The sequence below is a fragment of the Bos taurus genome, chromosome 27 (assembly GCF_002263795.3).
Source record: "Bos taurus isolate L1 Dominette 01449 registration number 42190680 breed Hereford chromosome 27, ARS-UCD2.0, whole genome shotgun sequence".
NCBI classification, from domain to species: Eukaryota; Metazoa; Chordata; class Mammalia; order Artiodactyla; family Bovidae; genus Bos; species Bos taurus.
This window is the reverse complement of record NC_037354.1, coordinates 32278304-32301316: the sequence shown is the minus strand read 5'-3', so window position 1 is coordinate 32301316 and position 23013 is coordinate 32278304. Positions and strand designations below refer to the sequence as shown.

At 44.1% G+C, this 23013-nt stretch overlaps 1 protein-coding gene and 1 pseudogene across 3 annotated transcripts in view; both read right to left on the bottom strand.

The window, feature by feature from the left end:
* Positions 1–584: 584 nt before the first annotated feature.
* On the bottom strand, positions 585–12626 carry LOC132344083 (exocyst complex component 3-like; annotated as a pseudogene).
* Positions 12627–16311: 3685 nt separating this feature from the next.
* The window catches only part of KCNU1 (potassium calcium-activated channel subfamily U member 1), a 148062-nt gene continuing 141360 nt past the window's right edge, over positions 16312–23013 (bottom strand). Inside the window, exons 26-28 of one of the 3 annotated variants that reach the window (XR_009493070.1) lie at positions 20036–22199; positions 19148–19281; positions 16312–18157 (exon numbers count right to left, since the gene is read on the bottom strand). Coding sequence is in view for 2 of the 3 variants with exons in the window: in NM_001163249.1 (NP_001156721.1) it covers positions 19787–20198; positions 22087–22199 (525 nt within the window). In the remaining variant the exon portion in view is untranslated. Of the gene's footprint in view, positions 18158–19147; positions 19282–19566; positions 22200–23013 lie in introns of those variants that run through there. The other 2 variants (NM_001163249.1, XM_059882238.1) reach the window with 2 other exon arrangements.

The following is a 23013-nucleotide window of genomic DNA, read 5'->3' as shown; positions in this document are numbered from 1 at the left end:
AGATGGCTTGGCCTCAGTGCATCTGCACACAGCGCGCATCAGAGTCATCTGAACCTGACTGCCAGTACCTTTCCAGCCCCCGCATGGCAGGATCTAATGGCCACGCACAGGGCCCTCTGGCCCCTGCCTAATTGGCTGAGATGCAAAAGCTAATGTAGGTTGAGAGACCAATTAACTGGGCTTGTTTCTCCCGCCGCCGCATCTGCACATCAATTATGCTAAACAACATGCTGTATTAAGACGTTTCCCTGTCACTAGCATTTGCTGTGGGACACTCAGATCAGGGCAGAGAGAGACCACCTCTCACAACCTGCCTGAGGGATTTTTCTCTCTGTCAGCACAGACAGCTGGCAATAGGGAGCCCAGGCCTCGAACTGGGAAACCCACGACGCAGGGACACATCTGACACTAACTGGTTACCTCCTCTGGGCCTCAGTCTCTATAGATTGTGGGGAAGACGGTTCAAGAAGCCAGCCAACAGGTTGGGTGAGGGATGCTGATAACCCTGGCATGTCACCTGCTGATTCCACTAAGAAACAGAAACCCCAAGGCTTCTGGATGCTCACAGGGTATGTTCCCTAAAACTTGAAAAAAAAAAAATCCGTAACTGAACAGTTGGGAGGGGGAACATCGTTGTATTTTCTGCTACAGGTTGAGCCGTTTGTTTGTTCTGATTTCATATAGTTTTATTTTGCCAAATGCAGTTGGTGGACTGGGTTCCTGCATCTGTACCGACAGCTGGGGCATCTCCACCCTTAGAGTTTCTGGAATAAATTACTTGAGCTCTGTGCTTTGAAAGCGGTGTACTAAGTCCTTTACTAAGGAGTTCCTGAAGGGCTGCCCTGGCCAGGGAACTAGGGTTTCTCGGTCTCTCAGAGACGACAGCTGGAGTTACAAGCTTATAGTTGGGAGCTACTTTCCAGGGTGTCATATGTTGCTTTGTCAAAGAAGACTAGGTTATTGAGCTCGTTTCCAACTTTGCTTCTGGAACACTTCTGTTTAGGCTTGCCCTGAGGTTTGTTCACTGGATCTTTGTCTTGCTTGGCTGACTTTCTGGAATCTTTCTTCTTGTGCTCCTCGGGTGGCAGAGTGAAGTTGGGAGAGCAGCTGCTACTGCTGTCGCCTCTCTAAGATGTCAGACAGAAAAAAGCTGTTTCTTTTAAAAGCATATTTTTTATTTAACCACACCAGGTCTTAGCTGCAGCATGCAGGATCTAGTTCCCCAACCAGGAATCGAACCCAGTTCCCTTGCACTGTGAGTGTGGAGTCTTAGCCACCGGACCACCAGGGAGGTCCCTAGCTGGGGCCGCTTTTGTATTCCATTCCTCCCTCCTTTGAAGCTTCTCTCTGAGAATGCATTTCTTGATCTTTTACAACAACAATTTGGTTTAGAAATGCCCAGTTCATTTTGAGGAAGCTTACCAACTTTAAGACACGATGCAGTCTACAGTTGAGTTGGGAAGGCTGGACTAATTCAACATTGACTCATTTACTCAATCATTCATCAAATATTTGTTAATCACCCAGTATACATCAGGCAATCTGCTGCGCTAGAAGGCTTTTTTTAAATTCTAAGTTCATTTCACAACAGAATGGGAAAGACTAGAGATCTCTTTGAGAAAATTAGAGATACCAAGGGAACATTTCATGCAAAGATGGGCTCGATAAAGGACAAAAATGGTATAGACCTAACAGAAGCAGAAGATATTAAGAAGAGGTGGCAAGAATACACAGAAGAATTGTACAAAAAAGAGCTTCATGACCAAGATAATCACAATGGTGTGATCACTCACCGAGAGCCAGACATCCTGGAATGTGAAGTCAAGTGGGCCTTAGAAAGCATCACTATGAACAAAGCTAGTGGAGGTGATGGAATTCCAGTTGATCTATTTCAAATCCTGAAAGATGATGCTGTGACAGTGCTTCACTCAATATGCCAGCAAATTGGAAAACTCAGCAGTGGAAAAGGTCAGTTTTCATTCCAATCCCAAAGAAAGGCAATGACAAAGAATGCTCAAACTATCATACAGTTGCACTCATTTCACATGCTAGTAAAGTGAAGCTCAAAATTCTTCAAGCCAGGTTTCAGCAATATGTGAACTATGAACTTCCAGATGTTCAAGCTGGTTTTAGGAAAGGCAGAGGAACTAGAGATCAAATTGCCAACATCTGTTGGATCATCAAAAAAGCAAGAGAGTTCCAGAAAAACATCTATTTCTGCTTTATTGACTATGCCGAAGCCTTTGACTGTGTGGATCACAATAAACTGTGGACAATTCTGAAAGAGATGGGAATACCAGACCTCCTGACCTGCCTCTAGAGAAACCTGTATGCAGGTCAGGAAGCAACAGTTAGAACTGGACATGGAATAACAGACTAGTTCCAAATAGGAAAAGGAGTACATCAAGGCTGTATATTGTCACCCTACTTATTTAACTTATATGCAGAGTACATCATGAGAAATGCTGGGCTGGAAGAAGCACAAGCTGGAATCAAGACTGCCGGGAGAAACATCAATAACCTCAGATATGCAGATGACATCACCCTTATGGCAGAAAGTGAAGAGGAACTAAAAAGCTTCTTGACGAAAGTGAAAGAGGAGAGTGAAAAAGTTGGCTTTAAAGCTCAACATTCAGAAAATGAAGATCACGGCATCTGGTCCCATCACTTCATGGCAAATAGATGGGGAAACAGTGGAAACAGTGTCAGACTTTATTTTTTTGGGCTCCAAAATCACTGCAGATGGTGATTGCAGCCATGAAATTAAAAGATGCTTACTCCTTGAAAGGAAACTTATGACCAACCTAGATAGCATATTAAAAAGCAGAGACATTACTTTGCCAACAAAGGTCCGTCTAGTCAGGCTGTGGTTTTTCCAGTGGTCATGTATGGATGTGAGAGTTGGACTGTAAAGAAAGCTGAGAGCCGAAGAATTGATGCTTTTGAACTGTGGTGTTGGAGAAGACTCTTGAGAGTGCCTTGGACTGCAAGGAGATCCAACCAGTCCATCCTAAAGGAGACCAGTCCTGGATGTTCATTGGAAGGACTGATGCTAAAGCTGAAACTCCAATACTTTGGCCACCTGATGCGAAGAGTTGACTCATTGGAAAAGACCCTGATGCTGGGAGGGACTGGGGGCAGGAGGAGAAGGGGACGACAAAGGATGAGATGGCTGGATGGCATCACCGACTCGATGCACATGAGTTGGAATGAACTCTGGGAGTTGGTGATGGACAGGGAGGCCTGGTGTGGTGCGATTCATGGGATCGCAAAGAGTCGGACATGACTGAGTGACTGAACTAAACTGAACTGAAGTTTATTTCTAGATAGAAAGGCGGGTAGACAAATGAATAATAGTAATTCTGGGTAAGATGTGCTATTATATCTATGACAATACTCATGCTAAAGGGGGCCTGATACATATAAAAAACACAGAACAATAAAATTATGTCTGTGCATTAGGGCATTAAACTATAATGTATCCTTAGAGTAGAGTGTTATGCCCCCTTCCTCGTGATGCTTATTTCAAAAATCTGCCACTCTCCTTAACTTTTTGAACTTTAAGAGAAAATGAGGCATAAGCTCCCTCAGTTTCCAGCATCCAGAAGCTATTTATTTTTGCATGTATTCTCATATCCATATTTCTGGCCTTGCAGAAAGAGATGTCGTTTCTTGCATTAAGGCCATTCCCTCTTGACTGACTCTGCCAGCAGTCCCCAACTTTTTTTGCACCAGGGACCCATTTTGTGGAAGACAATTTTCCATTGTCTGAGGGTGGGGGGTGGTTTGGGGAAGATTCAAGTGCATTACTTTTATTTCTATTACTATTATTATTACATCAGATCAGACCTACTGATCTGACCTTACTGCATCTCTGCTCTCTTTCTCCCTCCCAAGTTGCCAACTTTGTCCCCATTGGTTCCTTCTGCATAGCATTCGATTATGACCGAGCCTGGGGTCCATCTTAGAAATAAAGTCCTCCCTTGACCCTGCGTTGTACTAGCTACTTAGTGCTCAGGTTTGGAACAGCAAGTAGTTTTTTCCATGTGTGTTGTCCACAGTCTAATTGGGAATGACTCTCCTTAACTTCCAAGCCTAGAATTCCTTCTTTGCGTTTTTTTTTCTGTTATTTCTACTTTCTGCTCACTTGTTCTTCAAACGTCTGCAGTCTATGTTTGAGTTCATCTTTTCTGATCACGGGCCTGATATTTTATTTTTTAATTAATTAAATTGGAGAATTATTACTTTACAATATTGTGATGGCCTGGTATTTTATCTAACTGGCTGTTCAATTCTATGACTTGTCTCACTTTGCTTCTTCCTAGATCTCTACTGCTTCACTGACCAGCCTTCTCCTGTCATCTGTGGAGTCTTAATTCTCTTCAAGTGCCTTTTCATATTGTTTTCTATGACTGCTTTTTCCTTGGACTCTTCGCATTTCACAGCATCTCCGGGTGATACCTTCTTATCACCTGCTGTCACTTACCACCGTGTTCTTCCTTTCAAAATGTATTCAAGTTAACTCTTCTCCTCTGAGAGCTGGTTCCATCTATCTGCTTCTTAGGCTTCTCAGCTTGCTCCAAAGTCATTAATTTCCCACCAAAGTCTGCTATTCCTTCTGTGTTGAGGAATGGCAGAATTATAAAAAACTTGGATGTTATCATCTACTCTTATCCTTTCTCACCCTGACACCCCATCAATCAATAAATCCTGCCAATTCTATTTCTTGAGCATCTGTTAGGTCTGTCCTCTCTTCCCACTTATCTTGCCTTAATTCAGGTCTCATCTTCTATTTGGATAAAAGCAATTATATTACTATCTGATGTCTTTGCCTTTGATAAGATCTCTGATTTTATACCCTTTCAGTCTATCCAACACACTGTGGCCAGGGTCACCTTTCCAAAATACAAATCTGATTGAAGACAAAAGCACACGTGAAATATTCTGCAGTGAGCTATGACCTGTGGTGCTCGTCAAGGTATAGAGGAGAGATTCAACTGAGCCATCTGAGCAGCTGCTAGGAAGGGGAGAATAGAGGGTTAATTAAGGATGTCAATTCTAGGCTCCTATTTCTGCCCTCTGCCCTCACCCAGTATTGTGCTGGTAGGTGCTTAACAACTAACTCTCACAAAATAAACAAACCCCTCATTTGTAGAGTGTACTGGGTTCTGTAGTACAAAAACTACCACTAGGGCCAGTTTCAAGCAACCGTCACCTGAGTTTGGAAGACATTTGCAATTGACAATCACAACTTTTGTTCTCTTTCCTCATACTGAGTATTTCTACAGTGGGATCTAGGCTAAAAAAAAAAACAATGAATTCCCTGACCACCTCTGGTCCATTGTAGGGGAACTTTCTGGCAAGCTTCAGCTGGAGTCAACTGAGCAGTGGATGAGTAGAGCCTTGCTGGGGACTGCACTGGACTTCACAGAGAGGCAATGATGGGCAGAAACTGAAACACAAATTGACGAGATGCTTGGGCTCTGTAAGCAGAAGATGCAGTGGAGTGGATGCTGACAACCTCCTGTGCAGCTGTGGAGGCCCACTATGCACAGAAGACCAGGAGGCTACAGAAAGCACAGCCCTTGCTCTTGGGCTGAGTCGCCCTCACACTGCTGCCCTGTGGCCAGCCTGCCTGGAGCCCACCCTCCCGGGTGACATTGCCTCTGCTCCCCAGAACAACACACAGATAACTTTTTTCCCCCCCATAGCTGTGACCGAATGGATTACTCCTTTCTGCACAAGATTGTATGTCATTGTCAACATCAAAAACTTCCCCCGCTTTGCTCTGGCAGCACCTGCCTTATTGATTGGGTGCCTTCTGAACAACTCACTCACACAAAGCAATTAAACCTGTCTGACTTCAAAAGTAAGGTAAGACAAGCCACGTCGAGCGGTGCAGCACTCACCTAATATGATTATTTCTCTTCTTCCTGGTGATAATAGAATTATGCAAAAGCGGCCTTGACCCAGTAAGGATTTTTCTCTTCAGAATCAAATCTCCACTCCCCCCTCAACTCCCAGCCCTCCCAGCCCCCTCCTTTCCTGTTCTGCAGCCACTCCCTAGGTACTGAAGTTCTTTGTGTACCAGCCCGCTGAATCTAAGAGTTTCCGACCTGTGAAGCAGCACAAACTGATGACAATGTGGCCGGATGCCTCTAGTAGGTAAATGATGAAGCAAAAACATCCATCTCCGGCTATTAACTCATTCTGAAAAGTTTATTGATTGCCTCTCGTGTGACTGCTCAGGTGACTAGATTTCATTTAAGGAGTGAGGCTTTTTCCAGCTATTTCAGAATTCCCCTGTTTGACATTATCCTCAAATTGTCTGGATTCTGGGCAGAGGGAGGCCCTGTCCCTGGGCTCTAGTAATAGGAAGGGTAACAGCCGTATGAGCATTTGTATGGCAATGCTGGTTGATATATCATTAAAATAGTTCCCTTAAGGAGCTTCCCTGATGGTCCAGTAGTTAAGATTTTGAGCTTCCTGTGTAAGGGACCACAAGTTTGATCTCTGGTTGGGGAACTAAGATCCTGCATGTACGTAGCGTGATCTAAAAATCAACCCCCCCCCAAACTTCCATGATGGTTGGTAAATAGTCATTGCCTTAAGTCAGGGGTCCCCAACCCCGGGAGACTGGGTCCATGGCCTATTGGGAGCCCAGCCACACAGCAGGAGGTGAGCAGCAGGCAAGTGAGTGAAGCCTCATCTGCCTCTCCCTATCCCTCCCCATCCCTTGCTTCACCTCCTGAGCCCTCCTCCCCTATGCCCAACCCCCACCACCTTCTGTCCCTGTTAAAATTTTGGAAAAATCAACTGAATCAGCTGATGTCCTCATGTGTAGCCTCTCTAGTGACAGCAGATCCAAATACCAAACACAGGAAAAAAATCCCTGTGTAAAATCAACTGACCATTCAGAAGAATTGTTCAACTGTTAGGTGACCTTTCCTGTTCAAAACAATGGAGCAGTCCCTGCTAGGGTAGAAGACAGCCAGATACAGGGGGACTCAGGAGATCCAGGTCCTCTCCTGGATGCAAAGGCACTAGTCTGGTCTAATACCAGCCCTACTCAGTTACCATGGAGAGACCGACAACCTGGCAGGTCCCAGAGGAGATGCAGGGAGTAGAAACAGGAAATATAATTTCCTTGCTTCTGTAATAGATTACCTTAAGTCACATTTTAAGAAAGGTAAAAGAAAGGGCATAGAAAGAGGAATTATATAAGAACTCCAGAAGCAAATAAACAATGTTATGGAATAAACTGTATATGTTCCCTCCCTACAGACAGCATTCAATCTGATAACAGAAGCCACTGAGCCACGATCTCTGCCAGCGAAGCCCTTTATAAGGATGCCAGTGTACACACCAAGAGGGCTTTTTTCTTACCTAACTCCTTCAAAATGTAACTCCTCAAATGTCAGATAGTTTGGGAATTCAAGAATAGTTGATTGGCATCCATCGACCCTGCCCCCAGGTCACACTTTCACTCGGGCCCTGCACAGCACTGCTTTTGGCCAGAGTTCATTTGCTTTCCAGCCAAAATCAGCTAGGACTTTTGCTTCTGTCATTAGGGTCGATGGGTGTTCTGGGGAGGCGCTCTCACTGCAGAATAAATACACCCTGCAGAGAAAACGTGCTTTGAGGCATCGCTAGCTGCCTCTCTTTGGAAGTGACTGAGAAGGGGTGGCCTTACGTACATTTTAAATGTTTGGTAGAATTCAATAGTGAAGCCATCTTATCCTGGACTTCTCTTTGTTGGACTATATTTGTTCCCTGTTAGAATTCAAAGGGCATTTCCCACAGAAATTGAGCAAACAATTCTGAAATTTGTTTGAAACCACGAAAGAATGTAAATTGGTGCAGCCACTATTTTATTAGTTGATTGTTATTGGCCTTAAAATTTTTTTACATGCTTCTCCTCTTTTTGATTAATCAAACTTTTTTTTTCATTTTGCTCTTTTCTCGTTCATTATGCATTCCTTGTATTATTCTCTTAGTATTTATCCAAGAGATTATGATGTGTGTCTCTCACTTAATAAAGTTACTAAAAAGTAGTATTTTCACCACTGTCTTCTATCAATTTCCAGCAAGACACAAATGTTAGTTATCTTAAATTCCATTTATCTCTCTCCCATGTTTATTTTAAATTCCACAAAATGATATTACTATGCAAGGAGATCCAACCAGTCCATCCTAAAGGAGATCAATCCTGGGTATTCATTGGAAGTACTGATGTTGAAGCTAAAACTCCAGTACTTTGGCCACCTGATGTGAAGAGCTGACTCATTGGAAAAGACCCTGATGCTGGGAAAGACTGAGGGCAGGAGGAGAAGGGGACGATAGAGGATGAGATGGTTGGATGGCATCACCGACTCAATGGACATGGGTTTGGGTGGACTCCGGGAGTTGGTGATGGACAGGGAGGCCTGGCGTGCTGTGGTTCATGGGGTCCCAAAGAGTCAGACACGACTGAGTGACTGAACTGAACTGAACTGATTGTTTAAAAAAAACAATGTTAACTTGTATTTATCTATATATTTCCTTTTTCTGCTCTTCATTCTTTACTGCATTTCCATTTATGAATCTTTTCTTTTTGTCTAAATAATTCCTTTTAGCATTTCTTTTAAAATATTAGTTTGAAGGTGATAAAATCTTTTACTTTCTGTCTGTCTGGTAATTTTTATATTTGGCATTTATCTATAAATTATCATTCTGGGCATAAAATGATAGGTCAGCTTTCTTATTTTTAGAACTTTAAATGTGCTATTTCCCTGCTTCATTGTTTCTGTAGAAAAGTCGACCTTCAATCCTGTTGTAACTTTTTTGGGTATAATGTGTCTTTAAAAAAAAAAAAAAACTTCAGATGCCTTTAAAATCTTCTTCTGCTGCTGCTAAGTCACTTCAGTCCTGTCCGACTCTGTGCAACCCCATAGATGGCAGCCCACCAGGCTCCCCCATCCCTGGGATTCTCCAGGCAAGAACATTGGAGTGGATTGCCATTTCCTTCTCCAGTGCATGAAAGTGAAAAGTGAAAGTGAAGTTGCTCCATTGTGCTCTACCCTCAGCGACCCCATGGACTGTAGCCTTCCAGACTCCTCCATCCATGGGATTTTCCAGGTTTAATTCGAAGATTTTTTACTATGATGTGTTTAGGAATTTTTTTCATTAGTCATGGTTGGGGTTCACAGAGACTTAAATGCATGTGTTGATGTCTTCAGTTTAGGCTAATTTTCAGTATTTCCTCAAATATTTTTCTCTGTCCCACATGCTCATGCTTTCTCTCTCTCCTATTTTTCTTGGACTTTAAGTACATTTTTGCACCTTATTTCCATGTCTCATATGTCTCCTAAACACGTTCATGCATGTTTTTCTTTTCCAGGATTTACTCTGTACTTTTTTTCCCCCTACTAACCTGTCTTCCAATTCACTAATTTTACCTTCCTCTCCACTCAAACAGCTGTTAACCCACCTCTGACATTTATAATTTTATTTCTTGTACTTTTAAAATAGTTTTTTGATAGATTATAATTCTCTGGTAAATTTCTCCAGTTTGTTTTCAGGTCTGTGGAGAAGTTTCAACTCTTTTATTAAGCAGCAGGGTGGAGACCCCCAGGGAAGGAAGACAGAGCCTCTTCCTTCTCCACATGTCTTTTCCACTGTGATAAACGTTCAACCATAAGGCATTTTCCAGCAGAGTCCTGCCTCTCAAAGGATATTTACACAGAAATGAGAGAGCTAAAGGAACCACAGGCAGTAGGGCACTTGTTCTTCAAAAAGCCGTGTGTTCTGACATCTTGCAGACATCAGCTAGACCCCACAGCAAACAAACACGAGGGCCTGAAACACCCACTGAGAACCACCAGAATCTCTCGCTTTAGCACATTTTTGAGGGTGGGGGGTGGTGCATGCAGAATGAGCTACACAAAGCTGGAAACCGTCAGGCTACTTGAGAAGTCACACCACGTTCAGACTGAGAGTTATGATTCCCTTGAAGATGGGCACATAGCTTGGATTTCCTGCCATCAGGCCCTGCTCCAGAGCCTCACTGATGGTTGACTTCATGTCCTGGTAGGTGCCCCCTTGGGTGGCCAGCAGTGGGCCAATGCAGTCATCCTTGGTGTCTGGGTATTTGCTGATCAAAGTTGAAACCTCCAGGCAGAGCACAGAGGGTTTGCTAATTTGATGACTTCTGCAAGGGTGGCAGTAGTGATACTCTGCCCACCTGCATCTTTACCAAATCTGGAGACTTCCGGAACAAGAAGTGGAGCTGTTCCGCCTCCCTGACGGTCTTGTGCTACCTGGCGCTCCAGGATGAGACGTGCTTCTGCGTGGTGGCCGATAGGGACCCCACCCCCACTTGCTGTCACCCTCTTTCTATATGATTTTGAATTTTGGCAACATCATTGAAATATGCTTCCATAGTAACACAGACAATGGCTACAGTTTTGAGCCTAACAGCCACTTCTTTGCCATTGGCTCATCTAGATGTTGCTCCAGATCCCAGAAGACCTCCTCCAGGTAACTGCTGCAGCCTCCTTGCAACAATGGTATCTAAAACCCCATCCATATTTGGTTCACTCTTCCATTTCATTTTTTTAAGTTAATTTATTTTAATTAGAGGATGATTACTTTACAATACTGTGGTTTTTGCCATACATCGACATCAGTCAGCCACGGATGCACATGGGGCCCCCCCCATCCTGAACCCCCCTCTCACCTCCATCCCCATCCCATCCCTCTGGGTTGTCCCATTGCAATGGCTTTGAGTGCCCTGCTTCATGCATCAAACTTGGACTGGTCTTCTATTTTACACATGGTAATATGCATTTTTCAATGCTAGAAAGATGGGAATATATTCATGGCAGCAAAAGAGACACAGATGTAAAGAACAGACTTTTGGACTCTGTGGGAGAAGGTGAGGGTGGGATGATTTGAGAGAATAGCCTCCATTTCATTTTAAAAATACTTTCTCTTTAAACTGACCAGGAGTTCCATAAATGTCTGGCAGTTGTGACAATTGCTGTCATATCCTGAACATAACATAACCCGTAACAGCGTGGGTGTTGCCAGTATTTCAGATGTTCTATCTACAACTGAGTTTCATCTCTATAAGAGTCAAATTCATAGAGTCAGAAAGTACATTGGTAGATGCCAGGGCCTGGGGCGGTGGGGTGGGGAGTCAGTGTTTAATGGGGACAGAGTCTCAGTTCAGGAAGGTGGAAGATTCAGGAAATGGATGACGGTGAGAGCTGCACAACAATACGAATGTACTTTAGTCTCCTGAACTGTACAGTTAAATATGGTTAAAATTGTACGTTTTATATTGTGTGACTTTTACCAAATGCAACATTTTTTTAAAAAGAAAGAATTCATTTACTGAAAACACTAACTAGTTCCTTTATCTTAAAATCTTCACTTATCTGGGTAACAACTTAAAGAATCTGTTGGAAAATCTAGAAGATGATGGCAGGGAGTGTTCCCACGTGGGTCAGCTCTGGGCTCAGTCTCTTTCATGCCATCCTTAGTGTCTGCATCTAGTGATTTCTGCAGCCAGACAACGGTGTTTGAAGAGGGAGCTGACATGGACATACGAAGCAGTTCAGACACCACATCTGAAGGAAGTATAACCTCTAGGCACTGACGTCCATTTCTGGGACCAGCTCCATGTTCCCCACCATCTCTGTGCTTGTGTTGGTGTTCAAGACCCACGTCAAACAGGCTCATCATTTCTTTTGCTTCTAGATCTTCCCACGAGATTTGTATCCAGGTTCTCAGAGCTTGGTGGTTGAGGAGGTTTCTGAAAATCTCATAATGGGGAGGAAAGCACTCAATCGTGGGGTTTTTGGTAGCAATGAGGTCATCCAGGACATGCTTCCATATGACTTCCAGGTGGGAGATGGACCACTCCTTGTTGGATAACCTGCGGTCTGCCTCTGTGCCCTCAATTCTAGCAGCCTTGATTCTGTCCAAGAGCACAAACATGGTTGTTGTTATGTCTGACTCTTTGTGACCCTGTGGACTGCAGCACACCAGGCTCCCGTGTTCTTCACTATCTCCCAGAATTTGCTTAAATTCATGTTCATTGAGCTGGTGATGCCATCCAACCATCTCCTCTGTCACCCCCTTCTCCTCCTGCCTTCAATCTTTCTCAGCATCAGGGTCTTTGCCAATGAGTCGGCTCTTTGGAAACATTTCCTCCTTCCAATTCTTGGACCTTCTAGGAAGAACAAAGCTAGTTTGCATTTTTTTTTTATGGTTAAATATGCACCAATTTTTCTTTCCTTGCCAGATCCAGACAACAGAGACCAGCAAAATGGGGTCACAGGGACGGTGGCCAGGGACTTCTGTAGCATCATCCACAGCTGCTTGGCCAGCTCAACTGAGATCCCCTGTTTTCTCCTGAAGGAGCTATGGATGAGGGTCATGTCCACGTGGTAGTGCTTATGCATCAGCTCATCCCAGGGGCACCCCTGTTTCAGGTCCCTCAGGTTCCAGGGGGCCTGCAGGAGCACCCCTTGCTTAATGAAGTCCAGGGACTCCCTCACAATCTGGGGCCCCAAGAAGATATTCTTGAGGTTCTCCACAGCTGTAGTGAGCTGTCTGTGCTGCACGATTGCATCCTCCATCCGTACTTTTTTGTTCGGCTGTGCTGCATCTCACTGCAGCACGCAGGGCTTCTCTGGTATGGCACAAGCACTTCTGCATTGCGATGGCTTCTCTTGTGTTGGAGCATGGGCTCTAGAGCATGGGGGCTCAGTAGTTGCTTCACAGCACATGGGATCTTAATTTCCCAATCAAGGCTCAAAGCCGTGTCCCCTGCCCTGGAAGGAGGGTTCTTTAACTGATGGACCACTAGGGAAGGCCCCGTCCTTCACTTCCTTGATGCTGTCGACCGATGGTGTGGATGATCCCTCCCTCTCTAGTCCTTGCCGATCTTGGCCAGGGCCCTCGCGATGTCTGTGACTTTATTCAGTGCATTTTGAAGCTGGTTCCAGCCCATGTGGTTCCCCGCATGGCTCGCCGTCCAACTACGACTGGATAGCATCCTCAGTTCACACAAGCCTTTCTCCGGACCTGTCTTCTGTGGTACTGCTCCACTTTGTCCTGCTGCTCCAGGCCCCAAAGCACCCCAGCAACCTTTAAAAAAATTTTTTTTTAAATGATAGAATAATTGTTTTACAATGTTGTGATGGTTTCCGTCGTACAGAATAAGTCATGACTGTGTATATATCCCCTCCCTCTTAAGCCTCCCTCCTTTGGGATCATTGTTGCACCAGCCTCCCAGACTGTCTCCTTCCTGGTTAGCAAGCAGGCAGAAACCCCTCCTTCCCTGTGTCAGAACAACATTATCCCTCAGCTCTGCCACTGGTGTCCTGTGGGAAGTGGCATCCAGTTTCTTGAACGTGTCTGTTACAGTTACTTTAAAGTCTGTCTTGCGTAGTATATCTAGATCATCTGTGAGTCGTCTCCATTATCTGTTTCTTTCCTCTTGATTTGAGGCCATTTGAATCTCTCTAATATCATTCCTGGGCTTCCCTGGTGGCTCAGCAATAAAGAATCTGCCTGCAATCTGCCTGCACAGAAGACTCTGGTTCGATCCCCAGGTTGGGAAGATCCTCTGAAGGAGGGCATGGTGACCCACTCCAGTAATCTTGGCTGGAGGATCCCATGGACAGAGGAGCCTGGCAGGCTACAGTCTATAGGGTTTCAAAAGAGTCAGACGTGACTGAAGCATCTTAGCTTCAGTAAATGGTAATTATTTACTTATTTATTGAAGGCAAAAAAAGAAATAAAAGATACTGTGGACAATGCTGCGTCTCAGAAACCTGAAGGCAGCAAGGCTTGTTGGTCTTTCTGGAGGCTCATTTATCTTGCTCAAGAAAAGCATCAAACAAGACAGATATGAGACTGACTCCAGTTATTTTTATTGAATGTTGGATTCTGTACATAAAAAAGTGTAGAGACTCTGAATCATGCTAACTTCCAGCAGAAAGAATCTATTGACTTTTTTACTCAGTGAGTTACTTAGAGTAGGGGTTGGTCCCCTTGATACAGTTTAGGAATGGGAAGCATTAAAGCTGATTTCAGGCTTTGTGAGGACTGGTCTACTTCTAGTCTGAAGTTGAATCCCGAAGGAAAAGCGTTCAAGAATCTCAACTGAGAACACTGGGCCCATCGCCCTCACCCAGCCTTGGATGCCAACTTCACCCCACCAGCACTTTGAAACTGGCCGAAGCTCTGCTTGGCTTTTTAGATTCTTCATTGGCCTTTCCTTTTGTTTGCTGAGCCTCTTATGTTGGAAATATTAGTAATAAATAATATCCTCAAGCACACACTCATTGTTTCCATTCTCTTTTCTCTAAAACTTAGTCCCTTCAATTTCCACCTGCCTGGATAAACCTCACCTCCATTTTTTTTCCCGTCCACCCCCATGTGTCTGCTGAATGCCCTTAACCTTGAATTCCAACCTGATCTCTTGCTTGGTCTCACTTGGCCAATGCCCTGAGGGAAAAACATCAGAGAATGGTGAACTCACCTCAGTGCTTTTCTTTTCTCTTGGATCTTAGCCTTTGAAGTTCTTACTGACTGTTTGGCTCTATGATTACTTCAAACAGGTATTTTAAAATCTTTTTAAACCAATTTTAAACATTTTTTCTTGGAGTAGGGGTTCATCTGCTATAGTTACTCTCTCATGACTATGAGAAACATATTTAACAGCATCATATTTTATGTAAAAATCAGAATTCTCAATTTCTCTTAAAATTAAAAAAAAAAAATTCTGGACATCTGGACCCACATTCTTGCATAGAAATAATGGCTACAGGTAAGTAGTCTCTGTCCTCAACTTTTAGGTAAGATGCTCTGCAGTTTTATTATGTGGATCACTCACTGAGCCCTGAGAGTGAAAAAAGAAGTCCGCAGTCAAGATTTGAGTGATGCTAATACCTAATCACGTTGTATAAAAGGCAAGTTGAAGGGAGTGTTGAGGATGCATAGTCAGGAAAGTGAATGGACGATTAAAAGATGGTTGTATCACGCAACTCGAGAGAAGAGAATGTTTCCGAATGGGACAGGGGTTGGGAGGATCAGCTGTGCTGAATCCCACTCAGGCTGCAAGTTGGACAGTACTTAATACTCTCCTCAACCCAGTGACTTCAAAAGAACTGATGATCTTACGGTCTTTTTAGCAGAATCATGGGAGTTGCAACCAGAGCCTGGGGTGGCTTAAGGAGTGAATCAGAGCAGTGGGAATCAAGCAGTGATGTAGATGACTAGTGAAAAAGCCTGGCCGTGTCAGGAAGGCAAGAGAAAGACTGGCGTCAGGAAGGAAGGCGGCCAAGGAATACATTTCAGTGGTCCTTCTTCGCTGCCTTCTTGATGCATCTGCTGGCCTTTCCCGGGTTTCCTGCAAGATGAAATGTGGCAAAGATATTTTCTTTAAGGTGAGAAAGAGGGAAAGCTGATCAACATTTCATATCTCAGGCAAGAAAGTAACAAGGCTTGCTCGGCTCTCTGGAGGCTCCCTGAGGTTGCTGGAGAACAGAGGAAGTGAAGGCAGAGAGAAAAGCCCGACTCTAGCCACTCACCTGAGCTGAGCCGCCCTGCCCTGTATGAAGTCATCCCCCACCCCCGCCCTGACAGAGGTAATGATCAGAAGACAGCAGCGAAAAGGCTGCCTGGTTTTGCCTTTTCAAAAACCAGAGGAGGCCTGGGACATTTCCCTCCCCCGCTCTCCACCCCCCGCCCCGCCACCTCGAGCTTCAGGGGTCTGTTAATTGGCGCCCCAGTAAAATTACAGGAGCAGTCTGCCTGATAATGATTGTAAATGACAGGGACGATCAGGTTTACCTTTTGACGTCCCCAGGGGACTGCGGTTAGTTTAGTCTGAACTTAGCATCAGCTGCTAGGTTCCTTTCTTCTCAGCAGGCAGGGCTGGACTCATCCTGTATCCTTTCAAACCTCATTAGTGTGAGGGCTTTTCCTCCCTCTCTCTCGCCTCCTCTCCTCTCTTGCCCGTGATCCTTAAGCATGCCAATCTAGGAACCCACACAGCCGGCTTTGAGAGGTTCCGCTCTTTGTTTCATTGACCTGGAAGGAATAACCCATGCCTTGGAGCTGAAGGTTGTTTATTATTCCTCCAGGAAAATATTCACCAACTTGACTGAACTTTAACCTCCCTTAACTCCTTTATGGTTTGAAAGGTACTCAGCTTAAGGATTTTATAACTAATTAGAGATGTTTGGAATGTATTGTAGGTCTTAAATAGGAGTGAACACGCCAAAGAGCTAAATGTTGCAGGGCATAGTTTTTATTAAAATCCAAACCTCCAGATCTTCTCATTTGCCAGGAGTCACCACGTGTGCATGTGCTTATGTGTGTATGCATATGTGTATATGTAGGTGTTTATGTGGATGTGCAATTTATATTACAGATATATATCACATATATCTATGTTGCACATATATACATAAACACATATATACTCCTTGAAAGCCCTGCTTCTCAAAGTTAAATGTATGGATCACTTACACATCTTGTTAAAATCAGAATCAGATTCAACAGGTCTGGGATGGAGCCCACCTTCAGGTATTGTAGATGTTGCTGGTTTGGGGACCACATTTTGAACACCAAATCCTAAAGAGATCATCACACATCGCCTTCCAGCTTCTTCAGGGTAACCTGGTTGTCCTCCTTCTTAGTCCTTTAAATGCTGCTCCAGTGTTTCTCTAGGCTTACGTGAACCATCCATTGGATAGGCGGCATTTTTGCTATTTCTCAAAATATCTGAAACAAGTACTCTGGTCTCCTGACTCCCATGTCCTTTCTGGTGATCACTGCACTGGTTATTGAAGGTCTATATCAGGGGTCTGGGAAGATGATGGATAAACTGTAGGGTGACCCATGACCTCCCTCTCATTTATATGATATCTTTTATGTAATACATACATCTCTTAATTTTCTCTGGGGAGGAAGACTGTAGCTTTCATATAATTTCAGAAAGGTCAATGTCTTTTAAAAAAAATCATAAAAACCACTGAGTCACATACTGTTAAATTCATTGTACATTTTATCTTGTCTTCATGTCAGTCCTTCAATTGATAAGAATTGAATAATCATTATGAATTAAGTATCTGCCATATTACCAAAGGATCTAGTGTTATGACTTGTATTAAAATGTAAAGGGTACATTATATCTCTAGGTAAAGGGTTTGGTTCTAGAGTTATGGTGTCACTTGGCACTAAGTCTAGGAGGCCCTCTGCGAACTTTATTTTTCAAGACTGGCAACAGAAACGCTCACATACTGGCAATGGTTGCATATACCGCCATATTTCTTTAGCCATATTTTTGGTACCCATTCCTCTAAAATGCTGGCAAGTAAAGAACTTTTCATTCAAATTTCTCTGCTACATTGAAAGTGAGACCATTTGAGGGCTACGTTTTTACTCTGAAGGTCCAGAGGCTAAGTTTAGATTAGAAAATAAATATAAAAACTATTAGTCTGTGCATATGAATATGCACAGGGCTTGTCCATCCCTTCCTAGGCATATTTTGTTTCTACTGAAACTGCTATATGGATAAAACGGCTCAGGGAAATGTGGCAAAGAAATAGTACTGTCTTTGCAGTAGATATTTGGTGGTACCTCTTCCTAGGTCATGAACTAGCCTTCCTTCCCTGAGGACAAGTCCTGCATTCAGAGGTACCCTGTTCCTCATCCACTGATAGCTGGGATGGAGAAGCCAAAGCTGAGTCCTCTTCGTACTTTCTTTCAGAAATCAAGATCTGGTACCCTGTTCCTCATCCACTGATAGCTGGGATGGAGAAGCCAAAGCTGAGTCCTCTTCGTACTTTCTTTCAGAAATCAAGATCTGGTACCCTGTTCCTCATCCACTGATAGCTGGGATGGAGAAGCCAAAGCTGAGTCCTCTTCGTACTTTCTTTCAGAAATCAAGATCTGGTACCCTGTTCCTCATCCACTGATAGCTGGGATGGAGAAGCCAAAGCTGAGTCCTCTTCATACTTTCTTTCAGAAATCAAGATCTGATACACAGAAACAGGACAGTTAAATCTCTGATGTGCCTTCAACTCTAGCTGTAACTTTGAAATTGCAAGGAAATATATTTTGCCGTGTATACAGAAAAACAAAGAAAGTCAATCTGTAAAAAGAGAAAGATGAAGATGACTTAGCTAAACTTGAAAAATTTAAAAAAGGATCCTTGGTCTCTGACAACTTTTATTACAATCACTCTTTTTTCCCTACGTATATTAATTTCATTACAATGAAAGCTTTCCCAATCCAAATTTTTTCTCATAGATGAATATTTTGTTTCATTTCCTCTACTTGTGTTCTTAGAGGCACATGTTTATAGGTGCTGGGGTTGAATTAACTAGGTTTAAATATGGATTCGATCACTTACTAGCTAAATTCAGTAATTTGGATGCACTCATGCTAAAGTTTGTTGTTTATCTGAAATTAAAATTTAACTGGGTATCCTTTCTGGGAACTCTATTTGTGACATGGTTTCTTCCTTTGTCAAATGGAGGTAGTGATACCAAATTGACAAGGATGTTGTGAAAAACGTCAAGGATATCATAAACATTATGTAAAACCATTTAAGAGAAATAGAGTTTATTATTCTCTTTCCTCCTCCTTTTTCCCTGTATCGTATTTATAACACAAGAAGGCACTTCTTACCAGGCTCACCGTGCATGTGTGCTAAGTTGCTTCAGTCTTGTCTGACTCTTTGCGACCCTACAGACTATAGTTGGGTGACAGGCTCCTCTGTCCATGGGATTCTCCAGGCAAGGATACTGGAGTGGGTTGCTATGCCCTCCTCCTGGGGGTCTTCCTAACCCAGGGACTGAACACACATCTCTTATGTCTACCTGCATTGGCAGGTGGGTTCTTTACCACCAGTGCCGCCTGGGAAGCTCATGAGGTTCACCAATTGGGAGTAAATACTTCCTGAATGTGCTGAACTTTTACTCTGTTAACAGAGTAATACCCAGGCAAAATGACCTAATGATGCAGTTTACAAGGAAGTGGACTGGTTCCTCTTGGAACACGGGGAAATGTTTTATTACCTCTCGTGAGCTGCCTTTGTTCTTCAATAAGAGGATCCGGAGGGTTATATATTTCAACCTACCTGACTTCACCCAGGTACCCCATTTGAGGACACTCTAATATTCATTTTTGTGCCAGGCCATGCCTAGGCTTTCATTATACACAAATTGCTTTCCAGTTCAAACAAGTATCTCTCCAAGTGGCCACTCTCATCTCCTATAGAAAGAGATGAGGAAACAAAAAGTAAGAGGGAAAAAGAGAAGATGATAATATACTAGTTCACTAGTTGCTTGTTTGAAGATAAAGAATGTAAGATGCTTGATTTGGGGCTCTTTATGTCTTGTCTCTTATGTCTAAGTCCTTCTCACTTTTATCTTGATGACTCATATCCCCTGTCTGGAGGAAACCCAGTCAAGTACTGAAGAACGTCTTTGACATAGCTCCAACCATCATGTTTCCTGCCTAAGAGATACAGAGCGATGCACTTCCCTTACAGAGGCATTTATCATCTATTTCTTTATTTATCACACCAAGTCCAGTGGGATTAAATCAAACTTCTGTCTCTTCCTAAACAGTGTGGGCTTGCTGGTCTAACCGCCACTGCACAATTGGCGCACCATGGCAGACTTCCATGCTTATCTTCCGTGTTCAAAGTCACCATCTCTGGAGATGCTGTGTAAAGAGTGAGCCAGGGGCCCCTGGGGAATAGTGAAAGTCTAGTCTAATGGTGAAAGGCATAGGCATCTTCCACTGTGGTTTCCTCCATGCTTTCTTTTCCATTTTCTTCCACAGTTTCACCTGGGTATGTGCAGTGGTGATGAGATGAATGTTTACTGCCCAGAGTCAATATTGCTTGCTTAGAATCAGTAGCAGGGATTGGTTTGGGCTCCAACAAAGGGACTGGCCTATGGGGCAGTTGTGATACACTCTCCCTGGCCTGGGCAACTAGAGGTGTTTGGTCAGGACTTACGTCTGGGACCGTCTCTTTTTTCAGTGGCATTATATTTATAATCTCATATGGAGCTGAAGCTTTACTATCCTTTTTGTAACAAGAGGTGCTGAAAGGGATGGCGCAGAACACGAGATCCGAGGGCAGCAGGCTGAACTCATTTTCTGGCCGGGTAATCACAAACCTGTAAGAAAAGCCAAACTTGAATTCTGTACCCCTGCAGCTGGGACAGTGTGGGTGCAGGGAGTGACCAAAATAAGAAAGTCAGTTGGCTGGGGGACAGAAAAGGAAAGATTTGTGTTGCTTTGCTTTATTTGGTTTCTGATTAATAATTAAAAAAAAACAATCTTTGGTGTGGTGCAATAGGAGAGGCCCTGGACTAGTAACTGGGAGACTAGTATTTTCATCCTTTCCTCTGAAACCAACCATCTTTGATCTTGGACATGCTGTCTCCCTTCTGGGTCCTGCTCTTCCCATCATTTTAATGGGAGTGAGGTAGGACCACGGTTTGGGCTAGTCATTTTCTGATGGCTTTTCTAACTCTAGGCTCTGGGCTTGCCTATTCTCCCAATCACCGCAGTCCACAGCATTTCCAGAGGTGTTGGGGGGGAAGCGGATGGAGCCCAGACATAGACAGACAGAGATGGAGGGAGGAGATGTCAGTATCATTCATGCTTTCCAGTGCCATTTCCTGAGCATCATACTCCTCTGCCATCTTTGTGGTCAACGCTCTACAGCCATACCACCCTCCCTCTTGACTCATCAGTGTCATCCACAGAGCTCCATGTTTATTTAAGCCTTTGGCACGTGGGATGCGTTTTCTCTCCAACTCCAGGGCCGCCGTCACCTGACGTGCCTGCAGTGCCTGCATGATTTATGACTCCAACAGGCAGACCAATTTCTTTGACTTCCACTCCCCAGCGATCTTTATCTCCTAACCACTTTCCTGGCCACATACTGATGTTATGACTTCCTGACATATCCTGCCAGCTACAATCTTACACTTCAATCAATCACTCTCTGCCCGCAACTTCCCATCACTCTTTCTCTCTCTTGTTTCCTTACTCTGAGGACCACTGATCTTGAATTTCATCAGGATTTCCCATTCCCCTGTCCTTTTGTAGTTTTGCTTCTACGAATCCACCATAAACTCCTTCTTCCATCCTTTGCAGCAATTACTGTACCTTTTACCTCTGTTTCCACTCCCTGTGAACTTTCCCCTCTCTTCTCTCAGCAGGGGCTTAGCCATCTGTTGCTGAGAAATCCTAGTGTTATGTTATGTAAACATTCCCGGAAGCTCAACCCTCATCTGCAGCCAGGTTGACCTTGGCATCCTTTCTTTCCCTTCTCTTCTCCTTTGAGCCGAGAAATTGTCTTTCTTTGTATTCACCACAATTCCACTTGGAGTGATTTGACTTCCTTCCCCTTTCTCCTGAAACAGTCCATTTCCACTCTGGTATTTTTAATTTCTCCTTCTCTACCAAATCCTGCGCACTCCCACCATGAGACTCTCAGCCTGGAAGTCCATCGCTCTGCTGTCTACAAACGGCACCATCTTTTTTTACTCCTCCTCCCTCCACATACATTTTCTCTGTCTTCCCTCCTGCTGTCACATTGATCTTTCTTTAAACTGAAATCTCTACATATCGCTCCCAAGACTTAGATGGACCAAGCACAGTGGCTAGAAGAGGCACTCAATAAATACTTACCCAGTGAGCCCAGCAGTGAACAAGTGGATTTTTCAAAGTGGACAGTGGCTTTCAGCTTTAAAAAGTTGCATAGCCATGGGTCAGGGGTAACTTGCAAAATAACTCAGACTTAAAATCTGGGTGTACATCTCAAACTTCATTGGGGATAAAGATCCCATTCTCTTCACATGGCCAGTACTAACTGGATCCCAATCATCAGGGTTCATTCCTATTATTGATACTGATCCTACATATCTACTTCCCCACACCCTTCATTGCAATGAGAGGCCTTGAATTCTGGCCACCCCTTTCATTCCTGAATGAAGTAGCTTTGGCCTTTATGCTTGGATGGGGGCCCAGCACCTTTTGCACCAGCGTACTTCCCTTTTGTGCTCTGGATTGTGCTCTTCTTCATCTATCATGCGGTATAAGCCGAGGCACAGGATTCCAAGATTATTTAATGAGCCGCAGAATATTTGTCCAAAAGTTTTTCTTGGCTGGGGAGAGAAAAGAGAAAAACACATGCCCAGTTGCACTTAAAATTAAGCCACAGCAAGCATTGGAGTTGTCATCTGCCTTTCCTCCCGGTAGAAGCCTGGCAGACCCGAGAGCCACCTCCTAGTACCTTTGTGGTGGTAAGTGGCCAGGAAACCAGGTTTACCATTAGTCTTGAGCATCTCATACCAGCAACTGTTTCACTCTGGTCTTTGAAGAGCCTCTGATGCACGGGGTGTTGCGAGGTGTTATGCTCGCTTTTATCAATACTGATATGTTTTGGTAACGACTAACAAGGAACAATGAGCGCCAGGTTGGAAATGCTGTTTTCAAGGCATGCCATGAGCTGGGATGTTAAGTGATCTCCAGAGAGCAGTCTTCTTTTGACCCTGCTCTCAGGTTACTGCCAACAAGGCGCTACAAGTGGACCTCAGCTTTCCAAAGCAGCAGCAAATGGATCCTGGGAATTTGAAAATGAACAGTCTGTTTAGGTCCGTGATACCTCAGGGTAAAGAACAGAGCGAGGCCCACACATCAGTGGAGAAGAAAGGGTTTACCAATCTACTGACACCTCTGGCACCAACAGGATGTGGCCAGCGGCAGCCGTCCTGGGCTTAGAATTGCTCACAAGTCAACCTTAGATGAGGAGCCCAGGACCACAGAGATTTGAAGGACTAGACCACGGAGGGAGCTTTGGAATGCTGTGTGTACTGGGCAACCAGATGCACAAGGCATGGGGTTCACCCTTCTTGGTGGTACCTGCCGAGACACGGCAGGCACAGAGGCTGGAGGTTTGTGAAGAAGGGGTTCTGCTCA